At 42.6% G+C, this 25,946-nt stretch overlaps 3 protein-coding genes across 3 annotated transcripts; all 3 read left to right on the top strand.

Annotated features, from left to right (window-relative positions):
• The first annotated feature begins 1,790 nt into the window (after positions 1-1,790).
• On the top strand, positions 1,791-7,316 carry LOC104948499 (tetratricopeptide repeat protein 31-like). Its single transcript, XM_010774703.1, is given in 19 exon segments — positions 1,791-1,970; positions 2,203-2,225; positions 2,522-2,588; positions 2,667-2,863; positions 2,941-3,021; positions 3,102-3,170; positions 3,260-3,427; positions 3,522-3,668; positions 3,671-3,703; positions 3,793-3,847; positions 3,948-4,038; positions 4,381-4,522; positions 4,633-4,737; positions 4,827-4,926; positions 5,383-5,650; positions 5,872-5,946; positions 6,042-6,144; positions 6,304-6,419; positions 6,628-7,316. Coding segments are annotated over 19 exon segments (1,929 nt in total). The 5' UTR covers positions 1,791-1,945; the 3' UTR covers positions 6,692-7,316.
• A 512-nt stretch (positions 7,317-7,828) lies between these two features.
• On the top strand, positions 7,829-10,317 carry LOC104948498 (dynactin subunit 6-like). Its single transcript, XM_010774702.1, has 7 exons — positions 7,829-7,935; positions 8,251-8,315; positions 8,393-8,498; positions 8,578-8,666; positions 9,003-9,050; positions 9,679-9,821; positions 9,966-10,317. Exons 1-7 carry the CDS (start codon positions 7,901-7,903, stop codon positions 10,065-10,067), a joined length of 588 nt encoding a protein of 195 aa, XP_010773004.1. The 5' UTR covers positions 7,829-7,900; the 3' UTR covers positions 10,068-10,317.
• Positions 10,318-14,969: 4,652 nt separating this feature from the next.
• Positions 14,970-25,272, top strand: LOC104948500 (RNA-binding protein with multiple splicing-like; the record flags this gene model as incomplete). The annotated part of the gene is made up of 4 exons (XM_010774704.1): positions 14,970-15,298; positions 22,596-22,673; positions 23,753-23,791; positions 25,210-25,272. Coding segments are annotated over exons 1-4 (243 nt in total), but the record flags the coding sequence as incomplete, so codon positions are not given.
• Between the last annotated feature and the right edge of the window lie 674 nt (positions 25,273-25,946).

Below are 25,946 nucleotides of genomic sequence, written 5' to 3'. Positions count from 1 at the left end.
TTACGTAGTGTGTGTGTGTGTGTGTGTGTGTGTGTGTGTGTGTGTGTGTGTGTGTGTGTGTGTGTGTGTGTGTGTGTGTGTGTGTGTGTGTGTGTGTGTGTGTCTCTGTCTCTGTCTCTGTCTCTGTCTCTCTGCAGGGTCTGTACATGGGGTTGCTGACGGCCTCGGGCAGTGGGGCCCGGACTCTGGGCCCTGTGTTTGTTTCTCAGGTCTACACCCTGCTAGGCCCCCGCTGGGCCTTCAGCCTTATCTGCGTCCTGGTGCTGGGGGCCGGCATCCTGCTGGGCTCTGTATACCACAGACTGATCCCCTTCTCTGTGCGCAATGCACGGACCCCCCCGTAACAACTGAGACCTCCTACTGCAGACACTGTGACCTCTGACTCTGTGCTGCGTTCACTGAGGCCCATTCCCAAACCGCCCCCTACACCCTACCCCTCCGTTTGCGCGTTCACGTGGAGGGTCCGCCATATTGAGGGCTGTTCCAAAGCAATTAGTGTGGAGCAGTGTGGAGGGGGAGTGGACTATCAAGCCCTCAAACAGCGAGTCTGCAGCGGTGCTGACTTGAGACCGGTCTCTTCCTGACCGGAGTCACGCTGTGTGTGTCCGTCAGGAAACAAGCTGTTAACAAGTAGTTCCAGCAAACATCCACTGATAAATTGCGATGTTAACAACCTCATGATAACCTCATATGTTTTTAACTTAGGATCATACCTGTGTTTAGTCTAGAAAAAGGTAAATGTGTGCATTTTATTATAAAGTTGTGTGTATTTACAGACTGTTGCAAAAACTAAGAAGCTTATAAACATCAGGTTTAAAACTAAAAGAGCTTTACAAAAAAGTAACACAATTAAAGATGTTTGGAGTTTTATTTGAGTTATTAATTTAAATTTTTTGTCAAAGAGATGCTGATTTGAAACCGTTGTTACATACAGTTACGGCATTTCCTGTTTCTGCCGGAGAGAGGGGAGTTTGTCCCAAAACTTGCTGCTGTATTTACTCCCTCCATCTGACAGGAAGGAGCCTCGTTGAGCTGCAAGTGTCACTCCACGGAGTTCGCTCACTCACGGAGGGGGAGTGTGTAGGAGTAGGGTGTAGGGCGTGGTTTGGGATTGGGCCTGACTGCAACATGCTGCCTTCACTGACTGTAACATGCTGCAGAGAGACTTTTAACCCTGTGCTGCGTTTAATGACTGACATGCTGCAGACAGACTGATACTCTGTGCTGCCTTCACTTATCAAGTTAAACGGGTGCTAGCACTGCTGAAAGAGATTTTTTAATAATGGTGTGTGAGGTGCGACCATGATCAGAGATTTCCTGAATGTACATGTATATGATAAACATTTGTAATTTTTCTTACTACAAGCTGGAAAAGGTTCTCTGATTGTCTTTATATTTGATTTTAACATGAGACAGTGAATCTACCGGCACAAGGAGCACTGGATTCTGGAGGACACTGATAATATGTCTGTTATTAGCCCCAGATTTGGTATTTTACCTGAAATAATTGTATTAAGTGAAGTTTGATGAAGGTGTGTGTGCTAATGATGGTGTGATGAATAAAATAATTAATAACATCTTATTTATTTCATCTTTTGGTGCAAGCTGTCAAACACGTAATTATTTTTATCATTGTAATATTACCTATTGATAATATTTATATTTTGTAAATGGCTAAAGCAGTATGGATGTATCAAGTGTATTTTTGTGTCGTGGCACCTGTCAGTCCAGCAGGTGGCGGGAGTACACCTAACTTTGTTAACCATTAAACACCAAAGAAGAAGGAAGGAAAAGCAGCAGCAGCAGAAGAAGAAGAAAAAAAAGTGGAAAGCGCGGAAACAACATGCACGCTGACAAAGTTAGAGAGATAAATTAACGCTGTTTGGCGTTTGATTTACCTAACTTAACGAGTTTATGAGGCTGTGGGAGGATTTACTTTACTAACATGGATATATTTAGAGAAGAGACGGGTAAGAACATGAGGATATTTAAAGCTGTCTAGCTAATAAGGCTAACAAGCTAACAGGCTAGTGAGTCCTGCTGATAAGCCTGAACAACTTCCTCAGCAATGTAGTACAACTTGTTCACTCTTAACGATGATTTAATGCGTAACGGAAGATTCAAATTTAATTTACTACACGATGTAAGCTTAAAATGGGATTTACTACATGATGTCACATGTTTGTTTGTATTCTTTTTCAGAGTTTACAGATATCCGGATGGTTGTGAGTAAACTTTTAAAACTTTTTTACCGCATGTTGACAACGTGTCTAACGGAAGTGTTATTATCTGTGTATATATACATGATGTAAGTGTATACATAATAATGATGAATCACAGTCTACAGTGCCTTAGCACATATAAATGAACTTTTAACAAAACTATCTAAAATTAATTTCTTCTTGTTGTCAGACAAGTACTTTTACTGATCTTGAAGCAGAGAGTGAGGTGCATCATGGGTAAATGAAGTGTGTGCACAGTATGATGGTAAATGTTTGTAATGTATGCCTCTCCTGTGCAGCATAGGATGGTGAATCTGTTTGAGAGCCGTCCTGGAATCCAGGGGAGATTTAGAGTTGGCGTTGTTGGTAAGAAGTAGCACAAATACTAAAGTGAATAACACATTTATTCAGTGATTTTTAACTTGATATCGTTTTGTGTCCCAGCTAATATCAGCAAAAATGGAGAGTGTGGTGTTACGGAGGAGGTTTATGGTGAATGGGGTCTTGGGCCTAATAATTTCACAGCGTACTCAAACCTGGCAGACTGGAACAGTGGGACTGCATTAACGGGGGGCTCGGCTTATCAGCCCCCCGACAATTATTACCCACCATCCTCTTCAAAAGTCCAGCCTAAAGAGAGTGTGAGTTGACAGTTTAGTCTGTCTGATATCTTACTCTGAGGCGGGATGAAAAATAACAAAATATAAATATTTTTTAGGACGCTGAAAGAAGAGCCAGATTATTAGAAGAAGTTATAAAAAGCAAAGAGAAGGCTGAGAAGAAGCGAATTAAGAAACAGGTAGATGTATATATAAATAAATATAATGCATTTATGTCAGCTGATATATTAGAAACTGAATTATCTGTGTTGCCCTGTAGAAACGTAAAGAAAGAAAACGGCTTGAGAAGTTGGAGAAGGAGAAACTGAACCCCGAAACAAACAAAGAGGTATTTATGACCCATGAGGTAAAATACAATCATAATCTTTACTATGTTTGAACAGATTCAGCAGGTGTTTCGTCTCTTTTGGTTTCCAGGCAGAAGAAGCTGAGCAGCAGAGCAAATCAGAGGGAAGCACCGCAGGAAGTGAGGAAACCAAAAACAACCCGCCGGCCGAAGCAAAAGACAGCGGCGGTGGCAGCAGCGGCAGCAGTGAGGAAGAGTCCAGCGATGAAGACACCAAGAAGGACTCCGCAGACTCTGAGGTGCCACATCCTCGCCTCTATGGGATTGAGATACAATTCGTTTTTATTCCACCCATTTAAAAGTGGTCTCATGGTGAGGAGTGTGTTTCTGCAGGAGCTCGACATGAGCAGCACGTTTGTGAGTAATGCTGCTCAGATTGCCAGGCGACAGCTGGAGCAGAATCCCCGCGCCGAGAGGAAGAGGAGGCCCCCCCCCCCACCACCACCACCACCACAGAGGAAGCAAAGAGCCCCCCCGAGAAACCTGAAGGAGCCCCAGAGGAAGAGAAGAAGCAGGTGAGGAGAGGACCGAGCTTTATTACCTTATTCCTATATTATAATGCATTATTAGAATAACATGTACTCATCTGTGTGTGTGTCTGCAGGACTTTGCCCCCCCCACTTTGGAAGATAATGTTAAATTCAGTACTGATCTCGCGGGTGAGTTTAGTTTTTCATGCATAAACTGATCCATTTGTTCATTTATTATTATATAATATTCTGTGTTAATTCTTCCTGCACTTTCTCCCTTTTTCTCCAGTTATTGGCAATAAGTTTGCGAGTGCTGGAGACTTTAATATGGCTGTGAAGTATTTCACCGACGCAATTAAATACAACCCCACGGAGTTTAAGTGAGGACACACACTCTCTCTTGTTATGCACCTATTTACAGGAACCGGTTTCTATTTAATTATAGAGAAATGTAAATGTTGATTCTCCTTATCAAGTCTTAAAGCACAGCCTGTTAGCCTTGATACTGAAATCTGTGGTAAGTCTCCAGGAGAGCTAGCTAACGTTAGCCGTTCAGAGGCTGCATTGAGTTACAGTATGATGCGTTCAAGGGTCATCTTGTAAAAATGAGTTTTTGTCTAGAAAGTTGAATGAGCGGGATATGGAAATCGACTTGGTTAGTGGTTATTAAAACAATAAAGAGTGACTGGTCAGGAGTTAAAGTCCAGATGTTTGTGTCTCAGGCTGTTTGGGAACCGCTCGTTCTGCTTCGAGAAGTCTCAGCAGTTTGAGAAGGCGCTGGCAGACGCAGAGCTGTGCCTCAGCATGAACCCCGGCTGGGTCAAAGCTCACTTCAGGAGGGGGAGGGCGCTGGCCGGACTCAAGGTAAACACAGGGATCAATGCAGACACATGGAGGAAATATTTAGATATATAAAACAAGGGAGACAGTAGTTCAGAGTTCTCCTCTTACTGCCCTTCTGGTTCCTCCTGCAGAGGTATGCGGAGGCGGCCGGAGCCTTCAGGGAGGTGCTGTCTCTGGACGGCTCGTGTGCAGAAGCAGCTCAGGAGCTGATGAGGGTGCAGATCACTCAGCTGATGGTGCGTCACACTCACACCTGACTTTATTCAAAGATGCTCTTAGAGAAGGAGGTGGTGTATGACAGATATTCTTGTTTGTTGTGTTGCAGGAGTATGGCTTCACTCGGGAGCAGAGCTCAAATGCTTTAATAATCCACGGCACGGTGGAGAAGGCTCTGGAGGTGCTGTCAGCTTTAAACCGTCCCCCAGGTGAGTGTCACGAGCAGGAGAAACTCCTCCTTCCAACACTAACTTCATGTGTTTTAAACATTAAAGCATGTAACTACGTTATAGTTGAAATAATCCTAACAATCACCATATGTTTTTTTCCTCGAGTTCTTCCTCATCCCCCACATTTTCCTTGCTTGTCTCCCTTCAGCCATCGTAAAGATCTTAGATCCATTAGCTTTACTCTCCACCAATAGCATAGCTCCTTCATGGGGGGCGGGGCATCTAGAGCAGTAGGGCTTCGCCTGATTGGCCAGATGTATTAACATGCAGAGAGTGACTGCATGGCACATGGAATAGGCTACTATTTATTGCAGTTCGAGCAGTCTTGCAATATGCATACCACAAATGTTGATATAACGTTTACAATAGATGTTTGATATGTTGTGCAGCCCTAATACATATATTTATGATCGTTCATCGTGTGTTTGTGTACAGGAACTATTCAAGGTGTCCCCCTCAAACCAGCTCAACTTGTTAACATCAACGGAGTGTCTCCAGTCCTCTCTGCCAACATAAGCCCTGCTGCTCTTCCTCTTCTTCATCCTCCTGCTTCTCCTTTTCTCTATCCTGTTGCTCCTCATCCTCACCATTCTCACAGTGCTCTACAATTATTAAAGAACAAACCTTTAGTCCAGAATATGTCCAACATCCAGAGTCAACAGAAGATCGTTCCTAACCAGGCAATGAAGAGCGGGGCTGAACAGTCAGTCATTATTGTTATTATTTATTTTTTACTACACTATCATTACTTTGTATTTATATTATTATTATTTTTTACTACACTAAATATTTTTACTACACTATTATTATTTTTAGATATGACTTTTTGTATTTATTATATTATGATTATCTATAACTAGACAATTATTAGTATTTTTTACATTATTAGTATTAGTATGAAAGTGTTGTATGTGTGTTTCACAGGGAGCTGTTTCCAGTGTGGGTGGGGAACCTGGTGTACCCATTGTCTGAGGCCATCCTCAGCAACATGTTTAACAAGTGAGAACATTACTCCTTTCCTCCTCCTGGTACTCCTTCCCTCTATCCTCTGTGGTCGCACCTCCTGACTCTTTCCTTCCTGTCTCCTGCTGCAGCGTGGGGCCGGTCCACAGTGTGAAGCTCCTCATTAACAAACGATGCGCCTTCGTTAACTATACCAAACGAGATCACTGTGATGAAGCAATCAGACGCCTGCATGTGAGTACTACTTCCTGGAAGATGACACTACACTTCATAGATACTGTGAAGCGCACACCTTGTCACCCCCTGTGTCCTCCTGCTCTAACAGCAGGAGGTCCCTGTGAGTGTTGCTGCTGTTTCTCCTGCTGAACAAACATGTTGTGTTGGTGTGTTCAGGGCTCTGATCTGAATGGCATGAAGATCGCTGTGCGCTATCCGGACCGCATCCCTCCAGGAATGGGGATCTCCAGATCTGCGCTGAAGGCTGAAGACCAGCAGGACGAGAACATGAGGCGAGTTCTTCCTCGTTCAAGAGTCGGAGCTTGTTAGCTTAGCATTAAGCACAAAGGCCACACTGGTCTTATTTGTATAATGCAAGTCTAACGAACTACGACATAAGCGTTTGAACATGAAGTGGGAAAAGGGGTGGGGCTACATAAGGTGAAAATGTAAAATATATATAATAGTAAATATATATTCCCTCCTCTGTGTGTTTTACAGGCAGAGTGGGACTTTCTGGCCCTCCAGACCGGGCTCCGACTTCAGAGGCAGCCACAAGTTCTGACCCACTGCCCTTCACAATAAAAGCAGAACAATCTCTAGCATCTACAAGGTTTTCAAGCTTTGCCTCTTGAAGTGTTTTTAGATCATGAGTTTTTTAAAAAGGAAAGTTGCTGGAAAATCCTTCTACTGATGGGGAGATCATTTTATAATTCTGTAAAAAAGAGAATCAGGTATAAGTGAGATGATGGTATTAAGAAACACTTCTTTATGCAAATATTTATTCCAGCAGGAGAATCAGCCAATTTATCTTATAATAATTATAATGTTTGAAAAATGTTTTATTCCTAAATGATTTTAGCATTAGGCCCCACAATGAGTATTACACCAGCCCTCCAAGACACGTTTTATTATTCATTTTACAGACATTCACCATTATTAATCATTAATGGGTGACGTTGACTTTACTCAGGTATTGTTGATTTCTCCGAGCCTGACTATTTTCACCATTATCTTTTTTATTTACTATATGTTTTACCCTGCTATAAACATATTTAATACAGAATATTGCCTTATGGGTATTTGTATCCAAAGGATCACTCATGTGGTGATCGTGTGATTACTTCAGTTTATTCAGAAGCCGTCATCATGAGTTTGTTCTTAATGCAAGAATTAAAGATTCTGTCATATTCTGTTTCCTGTCTGCTTATTTAAATGCTTATTTAACCACCAGAACAAATCTGTAGTATATTTCACAATCCATACTTCTTTTTTGTTCTTTTTACAATTAATTCCTTAATTAACTTTAATATGATTTTTAAAATGTACTATGCCATCAGTCCTTCCACACAGATTTCTTATTTTGGATTTAAAAACTAAGAGGCAGAATACATCTCTGTGTCTGGCTGTTACTTCGATGAAATTCGAAATGAATAAGATATGAGTTTAATCTCAAACAGTCTATGGTTTAAACTCATATATTTCTCCTGACAATAAACAGGAGTTTCCTATGAGGCGGGGAGAATAAAATACTACTAAATTATTACTAATGTATTTCTTTAGTGAAAAAGAAGATTAAATTATGTTTGACAACCTTTTTGTGAATATGAATAGTGACATAGCTAAATACAATAAATTGAGGCACTATGGTTGAGTGAATGTGTTCCTGATGAGTCCAGCAGAGGGCAGCAGTGAGTCAGACAAAGCTGATCGAGTATGAGCTCGGAGCCAGGATCTACAATCAAACATCGATAACGCCTTGATTGTTGTGAGGATGTCAGACTGCAAGCAGATCGCCGCTCAGAAGAGGTAAAACCCTTTATAAATATCAGAAAAATAAGAACCGTGTCTATCTCTTAAATACTGATGATTCTGCAGACCGTTATTCTGTGTATCAATATACATATATTCTGTGTTAATATATTGTGTTGGCAGTAATTATCTTATACTAATGTGTTAACAGACTGTTATTCTGTGGGTATACTAACGTACTAACTAATGTATTCATTCTGTATACAAAAATGCCAGCAGACTGACTGTTGATCAGCTGTATTTATGTTTTTGTTTATGTATGTATATTTATTCTATGTAGGCATTGTGATTTTAAATATTGTTCTCCCACAGCGCTAAGATCGCAGCAGGAGCAGTGGTGTGTGTGGAGAGCGAGATCAGAGGAGATGTGACCATCGGTGAGTTTTATTATTATCATTATTATTATCATTTATTTACGCAGCATTCTCCATCACTCCTGCTGCTACTCCCTCAGGAGCCCGGACCGTAGTGCATCCCAAAGCCCGGATCATCGCGGAGGCGGGGCCCATCATCATCGGGGAGGGGAACCTGATTGAGGAGCAGGCGCTCATCATCAACAGGCAGGAGGAGAACACATACAATAACATGTAATAATAACATACTATTGTAACCTCATGTTTTATCTCCTCCTGTGTGCAGTTACCCGGAAAACCAGCTGCCGGACTCTGAGGGCGCGGAGCAGAAAACCATGACCATCGGGACCAACAATGTGTTTGAAGTGGGATGTGGTATCCTCTAAAGTGATATATAATATAATATAATCTATAGCATCTGACTGAGTATTGCAGTAATGTCTGAGTCAATGTCAGCTGAGAAGTAACAGAAAAAATGAATTTCTATTGTTATTAATATCAATTTTGTCCACCAGAGGGCGCTGTTGGTTCAGGTTTACATTATAAATGAAGTCCTAAGTTTAAAATAAGATATGCAAACACTGTACAAAAATGTTCATATGAAAGACAGTTTTAGAACAAAAAGCCATGTGGTAATCAAACATTCAGTCTTTGAACATACATCTGTTTTATAATAGTGTTTACATTTAAATCCTTCATAATGAGGATCAGTGTCTCAGGCCCTGAACATCGGAGACAACAACGTGATCGAGTCAAAGGGTGAGTACTGAAATCCCTCTCTGTGTACTTTGTATATACATAAAATGTATATAATACATAATCAGAGGTGTAAAGTAACTAAGTACATTTAGTCAACTACAGTACTTTAGTACACTTTTGAGATACTACTTTACTTGAGTAGATTCATTTTATGCTACTTTGTACTTCTACTCCACTACAATTCAGAGGTCAATTGTGTACTTTTACTCCACTGCATTTATTTAATACCATTAGTTACTTTACAAATGTTTATTAATGATGTGAAATCACCTGGAGTAAATTCACAAGCTACCTTGCAGTATACAAAGTGATTCAAACTAGCTGCCTCTTAACCACTTTGATAACACTTTAATGCATCACTACTTCAAAACATATCATATTATTCTGAAATGGGTCAATCTGCACAACTAGTGCATTTTACTTCTGGTACTTTAATTACATTTTGATGCTGATACTTTTGTACTTTTTCTTGAGTAACCTTTTGACTGCAGGGCTCTTGCTTCTACAGAGTATTCCTAGACTCTGGAACTTTTACTTGTACTCAAGGTCAAGATCTGAGTACTTCTCCCACCTCTGTATATAATATAAAAGTGTAACCTGTGTATGTGTCTAACTATTCCCCCTGCAGCTGACCTGGGCAGGAGGGTGGTGCTGAGCAGCGGCTGCATCGTGGGCGCCTGCTGCCAGCTCAACACCTGCGAGGTGGTTCCGGAGAACACGGTGGTGTATGGCTGTGGCACCAACCGCCGCCTGCAGAGCGAGAAGCCTCAGGTCAGTGCTGCACCTGCACCACCCACACAGCTGACGGAGGGTGGCGTTTATATACCTGAGGGTGGTGTTCTTATACCTGAGGGTGGTGTTCTTATACCTGAGGGTGGTGTTCTTATCACTGAGGGTGGTGTTTCTGTGTTGCAGCCTCAGACTCTGCAGCTGGACTTCCTGATGAAGATCCTGCCAAACTACCACCACCTGAAGAAGACTGTGAGAGGAAACAGCACCACCCCTGTGAGGAACTGACTCCCCCTTCTTTACATCCACATGTGAGGATCTCACACCACCTTCTTTACCTCCACCTGTGAACTCCACCTTCTTTACCTCCACCCGTGAGAATCATTTTTCAGCAGTTTCTGCTTTTTCACTTCTTTTTCAGATAGTCTGATGTATTTCAGGCCTGACATTGTAAATCTCCTTGTTAATTAATTACATTTAAATGTCTTTATAATTGTTCTGGTAAAAATTGCAATAAATATTATCTTCATTTTTCAAATGTATGTTGTTTTATTTGTATTATTTATAATAGCTTTTAAATGTTATATATTTGACAAAAGTAGTTAATATCTTTAATTCTTTCAAAATGATAATTGTATCAAGCACTCGTCAAATGTCATGCTAAGCAAGTTTATTAAATTGAAGCTTTTATTTATTTATATATTTTGTCTTTACATTACCTTAGTTTGACCACCAGGGGGAACGGTTGAGCTGCTGTCCGCTCACACAATACACAATACAGTACACGATAACAGTTTAATTATTCATATTATAAGTAAAGTAATTGTACACAGTCCCAGTTGTCATGGAGCTTGGTGTGGTTACACTCCTCCAGCAGCATGGCCTGAATAATGCCAGGTACCCCCACAGTGTATTGCAGGTGGGGCTGGGTGCAGCATGCAGCTGCTGCACCCAGCCCCACCTGCTGTGGGGTCAGATATGGATGAGGGGGGCTAATTATTTGAGTGCAGCTGGGGCCTCTCTACTATAACTTATTCACCTTCTCCTCCTCCTGCTCCTCTTCCTGCTCCTCCTCCTCCTTCTTTTGGGAGGTGTTTAAAGTGGCGGAGGACAGATGCTGGGCACAGTTACAGGATGTAGAGTGACGACGGTCTCATGGGGGGGGGGTCTTTTAGTCTACACCATGACTGTGATGATAGCAGCTCATAACAGAAATGCTTGTCTATATTTGGACACAGTTATTCCCCCCCAACCCCTTACTGTAGTGTTGTGAAACTCAATCACTGCAGCACTTTGTTAGTGCCAACATCCTCTCAGCATTCTGCCTTTAAAACAGTCAGTTATCTTAAAGACAAAGATCCTGAGTGAACTGACATTCATAAATATAAATACATATATCTGGGTAGAGACTCGATCAGCTAGGTTTGGAGCTCCACCCTCTCCACCATATATACAGTCTATGCTCTCCACCCTTTAGTAGCAGTTGGGTAAGGCTTAGTGACAGCTGACCTTTGCCTGCAGGTTCGCTCCATCTTTACAGAGTGATGAGTGACCTATAGGTGCAGTCACCTCCTCTGCAGACCACAGGAACCATTAATCTCATCACAACAGGGACTCTGTGGTCCCCTCTGAAACAGACCAGCAGCTGGAGACTGACACAGCCCCCCTCCTCCTCCTGCACGACCACCAGCTCCACTCCACTGTGGTGGTTAACATACAAGCATCCTCATATTTTACTTTAGTGTTCCCAGCGAAATGTGCTGGGGACCCTATCCTGCTTCTTGTGGTTTTCACACACACACTTGCGCTTCTATTGGCTAGCGCTCCAACACATTGTACGTCATGGGCTAAGGGGCGGGACATCTATAAGCGGTTGACCAAGCACAACACAGTCGGCCAACTAACCAATCACAGCAGACTGGGAGCTCTGGTTTCAGACAGAGGGTGAAAAGAGGTGATGCAGCACCGGCATGAGAAAAAAAAGATTTTTTTTTTTTCTTTTTGAACATCAAAGCATGGAAACATGTCACAGGAGAGGCACAGAATGCTAATATCATCCAAAACGTGTCAAACACAGAATGCAAGGCCAGCATGTGTATTATAAGTCATCTTTTGTTCCTTTACTGCACAGCAGAACACCATAAACACTAAAAGATAACAGTAATAGATGGAGATGTACCCTCAGAGCAGTAAAGGTCAGAGGTTTATTGTGTGATAAAAACTGAAGGACTCAGGTTTTCAGTTTTTATTGGATCCACTGCACAACAAAGAGAGAATGTAACTTCACCTACTTCCTCTACACGGCTTTAAGACATGTCAGCAGTTTAGAGGAATATTATAGACCTTTACACACACTGAGTCAAGGTTTAAACTCAGGTTAGCACACATGCTATGCACCAGTTTCCCCAAAACACACTGATACTGCCACAGAGTTCTTCCTCCTTCTCCTAGCTAGCAGCCGCTCCTCAAACCAACATCTTGCTCACACACCTGTCTCCTCAGTCTGGGCCCTTTTCTTCTCATTCTCCAGCTCATCTGCATTATCTGACAGTGAACAGAACATAAAGATATAAGGTTAAACAAAGATGCTATAAGTAGCTTTGTTGAAGATGACACAGTCCAGACATGTGATCATGTGCATGTTGATGCTAAGCTAACACGCTAGCTTCATATTTAGCCTGGAGACATGAGAAACTGTTGAAGTGAGCGCAAACAAGATGGAGAAGTGGGTGGGGAAGTGTTTTCAGGGTATCGTATTCGACTTTACTAGCTTATCTTTGTGCTAAGCTAACCCACTGGTGGTTAGCTTTATTTTAAGCCTACAGATACGAGATAACTGTCTCTGTTATTCGTTTAAACTAAAATAACTCCCTGCAGCATTTTATCTCCATGTTTATCTGGTTACTCTCTGATAACACAGAGACGGGGGATCAGAGCCATGAGATGTTACCAGGACAGCGTGACCAGACTGTCTCCTAGCCACGCACACGCATACATACACACACACACACACACACACACACACACACACACACACACACACACACACACACACACACACACACACACAGAGAGAGAGGGGGGGGGCTCCCTCTCTTAGCATCAGACCACACAGAGACCTGTCAAACACAGCTGGGACATCTCCCCGTCTCCTCCCCCTCTCCTCTCCTCCCCTCCCATCTCCCCTTCCCCAGACTCCAGCAGCAGCTTTGATTCCTTCTTGTCGAGAAGCAAGGGGAGCATTTCCATTTTTATCTCCTTGCAGAGCTCCTTCAGATGTATCTGTGATGGATGTAGACGTGATCTGAGGGGAGGGGGGCATCACTGCTTTTCCTTCTTTTGTTGTTTTGAGGTGCATGCTCAGCAGAAATGACTCTGCCCGGCTGTCACATACTGCGAGTGTGTGTCCGCTGCACTGAGCATCAGAGAGGAAGCTGCTGGAGTGTACCGTCTGAGCCGCAGACCGCCATAGGTGTGGAGGGTTTCAGATGGCACCCCCCCCCCCACAGGTCATAAATCAGACCGGATCAGTTACCACCGACAAATGTTGAGCAACGCACAGGTGTTGTCTTCTGATCTTCTCTGTAAATATACACACACAGTCCTGTTGATAATTGTCCACACACATGATGCATCATGCTGAAACTCTCCTGAGTGTGAACACTAACACATCACATGATGCAGCCGAGTTTCACACAGGCAACAGGTAATAATCTACAAGAAGATCTAAAAGAAGAAGCATTCATAAAAAACAACGGTATATGTAATTTGAATGTGGAAAAATTACACAAACTGTATTGTACTTCTTGTGGAGTTGTGTAATTGCTTAATGTCTTTGTTTCTTATTGTTTATATGGTGGCCGACAGCTGATAACGCGCTGCATCTTCAGAAACTATGCAAATAAATAAACACAAATGTGCCAAAACACAGGCGAATGAAGAAACATCTTCACCAACTTGACAAAACATGCGCAGCATTTACTAAAAGTGCTGTAAATACAAAATGCTGCAAGAGGCGTAAAACACAACGGAAACCAGGGGACACTAAAAAGTGACACACACAGCTGGGACCGGAGCACTTGTTGACCTTCGGGGATTACAATGATGGCCAACTGTCTCTTTTGGCAGAGTCTGTTTTCATAATTGTAAGTGTTTTATTTCCGTATATCTGAAATGACAAGGTTAGCTTGGTAAGCTAGCTAGTTTACAGCAGATCTGCAATTATTTCGGAAGGAATAATGCGATCCCATTGTTAAAATAAGCCGATAAAACTAACATTTTAGAGAATTTTCCAACAACCGTGTCATCCACGTAGTTTGAAGCACAAAATGAAATATTGTCCTTTTAAAGGTCTTCTATTATACTGTTTTTCATCAATAGGTCTCTATACAAACCATGTGTCTGAAGTGTTTGGCTCGAAATACCAAACAGATCACAATAAACCCCTCTGTTTCAGACCTGTTTCAAAAGTGCTGATTCTCTGTCTGTTACTTTAGATGAAAATAAGGAGCCACTCCCCACGCCCCTCTGCGAGATATTTGGTTAAAAAAAACAAAATTGGTGCTCTGGGAGGATATTCAGGTGATCAGGTGGAGGGGGTTACCTTGGTTGGTGATTGGCTAATGGTTACAAAATCCAAAAAATCGTAATGACATCATAAAGTGGCCAAAATCTGATCAGCTCATTTTCAGACAGGTTTTTATATAAATCAGGAAAAAAGTGAGCAAATATTTTTTCGTGAACAGAAAAAAAGTGGATTTTGCATCATAGGTGACCTTTAAGTGAGAGATTCCAATATAATTGTTTAATGTCACAATGCAATGTTTTTGTGAGGGTAACCAGCAATGTTTTATTTATTCCTCCTTTAACATTTTATTAACGTGTTTGCAATCACACTTTTCTATTGACAGTGAACATAGGCATGTGTGTTATCTCTGTGTCTGTCAATGAGAATACCTGTTTAAATGAACGCACATGTAAAATCAGCTGACTACAGACACATTAGTAATATTTAGACTATAAATAGGAATATTAAAGCAGCTGCTGTTAGAGAAATATTGTAGGAATGTTGCAGAGACTAAAATAACACGCATTGCTATTACAGCATTTATAAACCTGATGGAGCAGCAGCAGCAGACGGTGCATCTACACCCTAACCCCACCCTAAACCCCTCCCTCCTCCTCCTTGTCCTCCTCCTCAGCTGAGAAGTTTGCAGCAGTCTAACAGCAGCGTGTTTCACTGAGAGCAGCAGAGCAAGAGGAGAAGCTTTCTGTCTGATTTTACTCGCAGCTTCAGATTTTACTTTGAATCCGTGTCGTCACTGATGTCGCCTAACTAGCAGCTGCAAACGGACTGAAGTCTGTCGGAGGTACTGGAAACCTGCAGCGGGAGGAAGAGGAGCAGAGGCAAACTGACTGAAGAAGAAGAAGACAGTCCCGTTGATAAAGTCGTCAGGATGAGCAACAACAAAAGCGAGAAGGAGACCGAGCCGAGTGAGTTCACCAACCACGAGGAAGAGGTACGATCCGCACGCGACTCCTACATTAATCATTACTCCATCACTAAAATACTCCTAAATACTCTTATTTGCGGGTAAATCTGTCAGAGTTATACTTTTATTAGTATTATTATAAGGCTAGGGCTCATAAAGGCACTCTTTCATACTTTAAAATATGTGCACCTTTAATTTATTATAAAAATATAGGCTTTTTATTTCGCCTTTAATCTTTGTGACCTGCCTCATACTGTATGTCCTTTTTTATTCTGAAAAAAGTTGACAGCAGTCTGAACCCGGAAATACCCTAAAGTGTTATTTTAGGATTGTGCAGTATGGGTCCCAAGCAATAAGAAACTGCTGGATGTTAACTTAAATGTGTTGGTCAATTAGCGCAATTAGCATAAATTGCGTTAATTAGCAGTATTTAGAATTCGGGGGATAATAGTCAAAAAATTGCCAATCTTTACAGTTCTGGAGTGATTTGGGGGGTTATTGAGGATGCTGAATGCGTTTCCGTACGTTTCAGGATAAAACATGGCAGTTGAAAAAAGAAAATTGCCATAATTGTACTCCTGGCTGATTCTGAGTCCTTCTGTGTCGATTTCTAAGTTTTAGGGGATGCGGAACATTTTGTTTTGGACAAATATCTTATAGTTTTGGAATAGGTTTACTTCAAAGCAGTTAAAAGTGGTAGAATATCTGCAACAATGAATCGACCGATGCAGAAAATGTACATTATAATTTGCAGACCAATACAAGAACTGAGTTCAACATTTGATATTGGAGATAACAAAGGCAATATACCAACTGCAGATGTACGCAGGATAAAGAGAGGACTGGTGATAGATGAATCCATTCTAATGAATCTTAATGTTTGTCTCACACACACACACACACACACACACACACACACACACACACACACACACACACACACACACACACACACACACACACACACACACACACACTAGAATAAAGTGTTCAGAGTGAGTTTCACACAGCTGCTGCCCCCCCCCTCATTACAGATCATCTCAGTGAGTGACATCTTCTCACAGCCAACGATGTTTGTGCAAAACACCAATTCCTCCAACATGCTGCACAGTTTTTGTATAGTCTTTGTCTTTTTTTTCTGGGTGTGTTTGTAGTTTCCCTCTCATGTGCAACCCGGTGATGTCAGAAAGGTATATGAGATTAAATCTGATATTTCTCTTGGAGAATTAGATTAGGCTCAGTGCATGTGGTCACTGTGTAACTGAATACCCAAACACAGCGGCTGATGTAACTGCACATTCACTGAGAAAAGGCCACGCTGTGCCGTGCTGCAGATTCACACTGACTGTATTCACTTTATACACTCCTTAGGGTTTCACATTTTGGATGAATAATAATTGTTGTACATGTTTTGTGTACCTCTGAATTCACCGTATGAAGCCCCGCTCCTTTTCCCACTCCCTGTTCAAACGCCTATACATGTTACGCTTATTAAAGATTTATACATTTGGCGACGTAAGTAATAGCAATTACAATTTAACCGGAAGTATCAACACATTATACCGCAATATGAAACCGCCCTAGAGCCGTTGAAGCATAAGGTGAATCGAGACTGATGTCCGGAGTTAAATCTCCTCAGCCTGTTTCTCTGCTTTGCCTCACACCATCACAGTTAATCTGGTAAGGAACAGAATCTCCAAACATGGACCTGCAACAGAGCAGGTATGCCGCTCCAGTAGCTAACCTAGTGATAAGCTTCATTATCAGGTGTTCTGGTCCTTTATTATCAGGTGTTCTGGTTCTTATGCAGTGCCGCTGACATGCTGCCCCTCACATGCTGGACGTCAGATGTTTCCAGGCCTTTTAAGGAGCCGGGCTGCGGGCTCTTCAGCGCACATTTCTGACCTCTTCAGTTGAGTGTTTTCATAATGACGGAGAGAGGGGACGTGCTCCTGCTATCAGGAACAAGCACAGTCCAACTTAAACTAATCACATCAACACTTCATCTTGTTATGCGAGAGACATTTTAACAGTCCCCGCTTATACAGTCTGAGGACTGTTTTCTAATTAAATACAGACTGCGATCAGTATTAGTGGCACTCATCCTGTACCAGCAGCAGTGTTATTAGTTTGTGATCACTGCAAGCCCACTTTGTGTTAAGCGGTGCAGGTGGTGAGCTTGTTGTATGCGTCTCGGCTCATCGCAATGTGACCTTTGACCTCCACTCTGTCAGGCTAACTGCTGTGTGTTTAAGGAGCGCCAGCAGGTCCACCTGAGTTTTGACAAATGAGTGAACACAGAGAGTTAAGCCTCTGTGTTCCTCTGCAAGATGAACTCATATCTGAGCAGTGTGTTGACTCCATAAACATGTAAGTGGATCTTTACAAGCGCCCGGAGAGAATCCGAGTATCACTCGTGCAGAGCTTAGCGAGTCTCCCGCGGTGTATCTGGACTGTGTCTACAGCAGGTCCTCTTCAAATCACAGGTCATGTGTCCAGCGTGACCTTCTCCACCCGGAGACGTGGGTGGAGGAGCTGCGGTACATCGGGCAGTGGGCACGTATCTCTGAAAAGGGCACGCAGAAATATTAACGCTGTGTGACAGGAGACGCTATGAGAGGGGAAAGTGGCCATGATAGGAAAACATACTGGTGCAGATAGTGTAGACAGTGAGAATATAAAGGCACATTACACATTGAATAAAGCACCGGCTCTGTGTCTGATAGGTAGCAGGTTATTTATAAAAGCGTCTTATCTTGGCCATTTGTCAGCTGCGCGACAAGAGGTATTTGAAAAGGCAACAACAAGGCTTAGCGTCAGGAGCGGCTGCTCACTGATGTGAGGAGAATGAAGGAGAATTGAAATATCTACAGCTATATATATAAATATATATTTATTTAAAATGATCCAAGTCTCCTTAAAAGGCTTTGTTGTTAGTTTGTTTGTAATAATGTGTCAGCCATCTTGTCTTTATCTTCTGTCCACTCCACTTAATATTGCTTACTCACAGCTATAATTATCCACCTTCTTTTTCACAAAGAATGTCTCTAACTCATCTCGTTGTACACTTCAATCTCCCTCCTCTCCGTTTCCTCCTTCCTCCCCTCCCCTCCACCCTCTTTCTGCCCTCTCTTTATCTGGTTTCCTCCCTCCTTCCTCCACCCGGCTGCTGTTTATAGTCTGCCTCTCTCCTCTCTTTAGTCCCAGTAGACTGACTCCTTCTCCTTATGGTCCATACGTTGACAGCATGATGCCAAGGTCTGTGAACAGAAGGACCTTATATGGTCATAGGAAGGGTGTCAAGACAGGATCGAGGAACAAAGAGAAACTGTTCGTGTCCGACTGTCCAATCGTTTCACGGCGGTCAGAGGCAGCGATGCAGATATAATATTAAACATGGAAACTGAGAGTGAAGACAGTCCTGTATCCTAAATGTTGAAATTATAAGGTGTTATCATCTGTTATGACAATGGCCCAAAATCTAATATGATTTTGGGCCATTGTCATTGTCTATCTATCTATCAAGCTAGCTAAGGTTTCTATCCACCTCCCTAGTTAGCTACCCATCTAACAAGCTAGCTTCTGAATGTTAGCTATCTAGCTAGCTTTTTCAATATTTCTGGCTCTAATCATTTAAATGGGAAATATTTTTTAAAACCCTATAGTTAGACTTGCAGTGCGGACCTGTCTCTACCGTTCAGGCAGTGAAAGTCATTATAAAAACATGGTTGACGTCTTTTTTTTTTAACAGACTGGGTATTCTCACACGTCCAGCAGCATCGCTCAAAACATCGCTGTAAATTCTCAAATTCTCAAACATTTTTGGGATTAAGTAATCGCATATTGATAATTAAAACAGTTAGCTTCTCACCTTAAAAACTGTTATAACTTAATTACAGTTAATTAAAAAGCTTTAAAAGGTTTATTGGGCAAGTTGATAACGCTGGAGACGCTATGCTAAGCAATAGCAATTACCCTTTAACTGGAAGGACTAACACATAATAAGACAATGCGGAAGCACGTCCTCTGTGTGCATATGAATCTTTATTTTTATTTGAAAGAGGCAGATTGAGTAGTAAACATTGCCAGACAGGAAATATATTGTCTCTGTAGTTAAAAAGTGCAGTCACTGATGCAGCAGGTCACATGACGGGTTCATGCACGTCCTCATGCACTCTCCGTCTCGTGTTTTTGTCGCTCTGCCAACCCAACCTGAAGAGCAAACAGTGGAAGGTGTCCACTTGGGCAGGCGCCAACAAAGGCAGTGAAGGAGGGGCTCAGTTAATGAGTCTGTGGAGGAATGTGAGTCCTTCATGGAGACGCACCGAAGCACACACACAGGAGGAAGAGTTGAACTCTGTGTCATACATGTGACTCCTAAAGAGCACATGTGTGTGTGAGTAACACACAGTTTGGTTTGTTGAGCAGGATGAAGGAGAAAGGCAGTGAAGTGCTCCTCAGAGGTCATTTGTTGAAATGTCTCTTAAAGGTTAACCTGTTGGAACATTAACTGAGCTGTAGCAGACCTCTCACCTGCACACTAACCTGTGACCCCGCAGGTCTAACTTGACTGCAGAGATTAACACACACACTCCACACCTCTGCAGTGTGTCGTTCTGAGAGGATGATGGAGAGCCATGTCAGTCCACGGTTTTAATAACGCAGAGCAGGAACAAAGAGAGGCCAACGCTAGTAGAAATGTAGCTCTGAGCTCTCTGCTACACATCTTTGTTTCCCCCTGCAACGCTACAGTAGACTCCTCTACTCTTCAAGGTCAGAGCTGCATCCATCACACACACTCGGGAGGAGGAACCACACAGTAATCATCTCACGGTACTCCAAGGTCGCGTCCCTCATCCCAGCCCAGACTAGCGGTCAAAATAACGCTCCGTTAAAGTAGCAGCAGATATCTAAGAGAGTCACGCATAGCGGCGCAGCGTAATGAGGCTTTTCAGGAAAAAGGTTTAACACATTTACACATAATGAATACAAACGACACATGAATAAGGGCCAAGGCCATTTTATTAATCAAGAGACAGACACAGTGCATTCTGTGATGGAGAAAAGAGACATTTTTGTGAGTCTTGAAATCTCTTTTTTTGTTTAATATAACTTAATATAAATGGTATTGGTTGCTTGGTTCCCTTACAGTTTCAGACAACAGTAAGACAACCAGACAGGTTTGTTTCAGTTAAAAAAACTTCATTTCAAATCGACTTTTTGGGAGGTGAAAACAAAGGGAACAGTTTAATAATGACGGCAATAGTTTGTTGTAATAGGCAGGCTGGATTTCAGTTTATTGCTGAGGGATTATTGCTCTGGTTTAAAGGGCCCCTATTGTGCTCATTTTGATATTAGTATTTAGTGCCTCTGCTGTGACGTGTTTCCATGCTTTAATGTTCAAAAAGCTTTTCTTTCTCATTCTGCCTTTGCTCGGCTCTGTTGTTATTGGTCAACTGTTAAGCAATTTCCCACCCCTTAGCCTATCACGTACAATGTGTTATTTTATTCTGGGAACATCCATTACTGGTCGGTGTGTGTGTAATTGGTTAATAAAACAATTCTACATTTTTATTTGAATTTGGGTTAAGCTGAAATTCTATAGAAACAGAAGGGCATCTGATAGAGAGCTGGTGGAGTAAAGGTGGGTCTGTGGGTGGAGGTGCATTGATCTCCTGGGCATGGCTGCAGCAGTGGCTCTAATAGGAAGTGATGTCTGTGGCCGGGGGCTCCGTGCCCCGCTGCACCCCGCTCAGGCGTTGCCAGGGAACTGCCTGTTGCTGCTTCTGATCCTGCTGTGTGTGTGTGTGTGAGCGCACGCCATACATGGTCAATGATTCAGTGGGTTTTCAGCACTTTGGAGATGAAGGTATGTGACTCACGAGGAAGCAGTAAAACCAATATCTCCTAAAAGCCAATAAAACAGAGGCACAGGGTTATCTGTCCATCTGCGACCTTCAGGAAACTTCACTACAGCAGGAGTGTGTTACTTACACACTTAAACACTAGTGTGTCACAACAAATGACGTCAGGAAGTGTCCCATTGTTCAGTCTGCAGAGGTTAAATCAGAGTTTGGCAGTAACTGAGATGACTTCAGATGGAACCACGTCATGTAGAAACATTCCACATGTCATGACTGTAATGTGATTTACAGTCGGAGCCAACACACTTTAACACTGCCTGTGTTTTCTGCACCTTTTAAACGTTTTTCTTTATATGAAATAGATTTTCTCTGCTGTCAGTGTGTGATTGAGGTGAGGTAATAGTGAAGGTGGGGGTCTGCCCCCCCCTCTCAGTTGCTAAGGTGTTATGTGTGTGTGTGTGTGTGTGTGTGTGTGTGTGTGTGTGTGTGTGTGTGTGTGTGTGTGTGTGTGTGTGTGTGTGTGTGTGTGTGTGTGTGTGTGTGTGTGTGTGTGTGTGTGTGTGTGTGTGTGTGTGTGTGTGTGTGTGTGGAGTCAGATTACCTGTGGGAATGAGGCGTGATGTTAGCTCAGCAGCTCTGTGTGTACCGACTGTCTAATAAACCTGCTGTGTGTAATCATACCTGCTCTTTATTCTATATTCAGTCGTAAACACATGTTTACAACGCACTGTGTCATTATTGTGAGGATGTCTAACTGCGCACAGCCTGCACCAAGCCAACTTCAGTCAGGTGATGTGTATGAGGTTTGATTAGTGGCTTTTTATTTTCGCTTACATGGAATGGGAACCGCGGTGCATTCTGGGGCTGTACAGGTTAAGTCAACGGGTTGCAGCCGCTGGTTTCCTCCAAAGATGGGCGACTTGCTGTTGATGACATCATATTCCCATAAACTATCAGAGAAAGTAGATTAAAGAAATAGATATTTGTTAATTAGTGAGATTAATAGGAGTTTTGTTACCTTCAGACATTCATGATAACTGTATTTTTAACTGGGGCAGGAAGTCTCCATTACTTTCCTGTCTTACTTTATTTCTTAACTTTATATTCTAGCTCAGTGCCATTGACATCTTTATATTTTCAACTTTATTTGTAGGGTTCACTTTTAGGTTGTTGCTTACATATGCAGTTTAAAATAAAAATGAAAGTAATGAATGCAGGTGTTACTTAGAGTTTACTTGTATTCATCAACACATGATGATAACTTATATACTACTCCCTATGTGGTTTCCTTCTTGTTCAAACACACTCTCAGTGACTCCCTAGCATGGCTCCATCTGAGAGTTGAACAGTTGAGATGTGATGCTGAGTTTAGAGACTGTGCTCTCACCTGCTCTGTGTCTGCAGGTAGCTATTAATACCTGAGTAGGTCAATGACTCGCTCTGCTTCTGCTCTTCCTCAGGTCCGGACGCTCTTCGTCAGTGGGCTGCCGCTGGATATCAAGCCTCGCGAGCTCTACCTCCTCTTCAGACCTTTTAAGGTATGTTTGTATTTTCTTAGCTATTATTGGAAGCTCCTCTCTGCATGGACTCCATGAATGGTGAGGAAACATGGCAGAGCTGCAAGTGCTCCTAAAGCCCGGCTTCAATACATCTTATCCACAGGAAGTGCACCTCTGTGTGTGTCATGGAAAAATGCTGCCTGCCACAGAAAAACAAAGCTGTTTGCTTCACCTCAGAAACTCTGTCCCGACACACACAGAATCAGAGGTTACTTCAGGTCACTGCATGTTGGAGTTGTTGCAAGCCTTCTGCAACATCGCCCAACCATTATGAGCTTTAGTGGCTTAAAGGGAATAATGCCACATCAGCTATGCATGTAGAAATGTTGATGGTATGTACTGTGGGTAAATGGTTTATATCAGGTCCGATTACATCTGTAATAATAATGTTTTTATAGAAATTATATATATTCACCTTATATAGCCCCTCCCCGCTTTGCCTGGTACTAACTATTATGTGTTAGTTATTCTGGTTTAGCGTTAGCACTATTGTAAAGAATACATTTTCTGACATCATTTACAGATCACATGGGTTTTACAGCACCCATCCTCTGTTAGTGAGTGCAGGATGAATATGTCAATGGCCCAAAAGTTAGCTATCGCCAAGTTGGTGGTAATTTAAATCAGAATTATTATTTACATCCTATGGTCTTACAGTTCTGACCCGTGTCTACCGTTCAGGCAGTGAGAGTCATTCTCCAAACATTGTTTATGTTTTTTTAAGCAGGCCGGGCTCTCTCATACAGCCAGCAGCTCCTCATAGCTCCAAACGTCGCCGTAAATTCTCAAACTAATGTTTTTGGATAAAGTAATCACATATTGCTAATCTAAATGTTTAGTTTCTTGCACAAAAAAACGGTAATATCTTAATAACGGTTCATTTAAAAGCTTAAAAATTGTTTATTTGGCAAGTAAAGATTGATAAAACTGACAACGCTATGCAAAAGTAATAGCAATGATGCTTAAACTGGATATACCAACACATAAAAGACATTGTGAAAGTGCCCTAGAGCTGGTGAAGCATACGCTGAATAAAGTCTGTTCTCTCTGTGTTGCAGGGATATGAAGGCTCCTTGATAAAACTCACATCTAAACAGGTATGTACAGATGCACGTCACACCTTCCTCTGTGCTTTACACCTCCTCTTCCTCCCCTGTGTGTGTTTCTGTCGGGACGATGACGGGTTAGCACCTCTGTCAGGAAGTATCTTGGTGATGGTTGAGCTGTTGCAGGGACTTGCCTGTGGCGGGGGAGAGTCTGCTTGCAGTCACACACTGGACCCCGGTGGGATGGATCGGGGGGGAAGTGTCAGCAGCAGAGACAACTCTGCCTGGGGGGTGGGGGGTGGGGGGGGACTGAAAATGAGCCGGGCTGACAGGTGTCAGTGATCAAGAGCACATTACACTGTTTCCATACAGCTCGTTACGAGGGTTTAGAGCGATTACAGTGCCGAGAGTAATACCACAAATCTAAGAACAAAGATTACACTACAGCTAAACCCCGCTGCATTATGGGACTTCTTTCCTTGTGCATGCATGCTGTCAAAGACTTTCAGGAGGCTATTAGCACCCATGATAATTAGCAGAGTTAATATATTTCTGCTTAAAATAGAGGGTATCCCAACTAACACCCCCTGAACGTCTTGATGCTTGACTTTTCACCCTGCTGCAGTGATGTCACTGTGTACCGCAGTGCACCGTGTTGTCACTACTCTCAGTCAAATCCACTCCCTGAAGCAGGCGATGTTCTCAGGGTTCACTTTAAGTTGTTCCTGTTAAAGTAATAAGTGAGACCCTCATTCCTTCGTAATGGCCGCCTTCCTCCTGACAGATGTGCGCTTTGTTTTTTTTTTCAAAAAAGTTTCTGTAAATCAATCGATCGTCTCCCGGTCCCTGAGCAGTCGTCTCCATATATAGCCCGATCCCAGACCTTTCTATTTATATTCCTCTTACGCTGCCTCCTCCTCCTCACGTCTTTTTTCATCTTTCTTCTCCTTTCCTCCTCCTCCTCAAGATCACACGGAACAGCAGCAGAGCCTCATGGGAGCAACATATTTAGAGATTACACACACACACACACACACACACACACACACACACACACACCCTGCAGTCTTTTTTTAAATCTTCAGCAGTTAGAGATGTGACATGAGTCTCTTATAGGCTCCACATTCATATTAAAAATATTAATAACACAGATCTTTCACTTTCACCTCTAAACCCTTCTTTATGCACTTTCTTGGGCCCCCCTCTGTTTGCCTCTAAATGCCCGTATTTGGGCATAGTTCAGCTGGATGATGAAGGGTGCTGGACAAAGTGAGCGTCCAGCCTTCCTCTCTTTATAAACACACCAGAGAGGTGGTGTGTGTGTGTGTGTGTGTGTGTGTGTGTGTGTGTGTGTGTGTGTGTGTGTGTGTGTGTGTGTGTGTGTGACAAATAATAAAACCATGTCTCTGTCACTCAGACAGAAGTGCCGACTCAGTTTTTGCCTAAAGCGTGTTTCTGTCTCTCCCCAGCCGGTAGGCTTTGTCAGCTTTGACAGCAGATCAGAGGCCGAGGCAGCGAAGAACGCCCTGAACGTAAGTCGTGCCCTCACATCTCTATGTGCACATGCATTAAACAGGAGGAGACACTCACACACCACCCATCACAAGCAGAAAGAAAGACGTTTCTGTTGGAGTAAACAAAGAAACATGCTGCAAGGTCAACATCAGCTCATTTAACACCAACATTGATCCAGGGTTTAATTTTAAGCTCTCTTATTGCAGAAAGTGGCCTTGATGAGGCAGGATATGAAATCTTCTCTGTCTTTCTGTTATTTTCCCATTGTATTATTGAAGGTGTACAGATATGTTCTCATAATTTCTTAAGCCTGTGAAACAGTTTCTCATCCTGCTAAAGTGTGACTGTGTCAGATCTGGAGATATCAAAGGCAGGACAGAAAGAAAAGATAAATGATGTTCCAACAATAGAGCGTCTGTTTCCAGAGTCACTCAGAGGGGTTGGGAGCTGAACGCCTCGTGTTTTTCAGGGAAAGCTGCGTCCCCTGGGTCGTATATATGGAGATAAGCTAGATTCTGCATCTGCATATTGAAATATGGGAAATAAAACTGAAGGAAGGGGAGGGGGTGCAGCAGAACTCTGTGAGGTGGAGACCGGACTCATTATCTCCTCAAAACTTATTACACCTCTGCAGCAGCACTGGGGCGCTGAGCCAGGACAATCCCACTTAATACCTCCCCCCCCCCCCCCC

The sequence above is a fragment of the Notothenia coriiceps genome, unplaced genomic scaffold (genome assembly GCF_000735185.1).
Source record: "Notothenia coriiceps isolate Sejong01 unplaced genomic scaffold, NC01 NC01_scaffold00014435, whole genome shotgun sequence".
Classification (NCBI taxonomy): domain Eukaryota; kingdom Metazoa; phylum Chordata; class Actinopteri; order Perciformes; family Nototheniidae; genus Notothenia; species Notothenia coriiceps.
This window is presented reverse-complemented; position numbering and strand designations above follow the sequence as displayed.

Bases quoted from the DNA above. Each gene is read 5' to 3' on its own strand.
- LOC104948498 (XM_010774702.1), top strand. From the start codon at position 7,901: ATGTCAGACTGCAAGCAGATCGCCGCTCAGAAGAG. The intron at 7,936-8,250 runs GTAAAACCCTTT...GTTCTCCCACAG, and splicing joins CAGATCGCCGCTCAGAAGAG to CGCTAAGATCGCAGCAGGAG. The intron at 9,822-9,965 runs GTCAGTGCTGCA...TCTGTGTTGCAG, and splicing joins TGCAGAGCGAGAAGCCTCAG to CCTCAGACTCTGCAGCTGGA.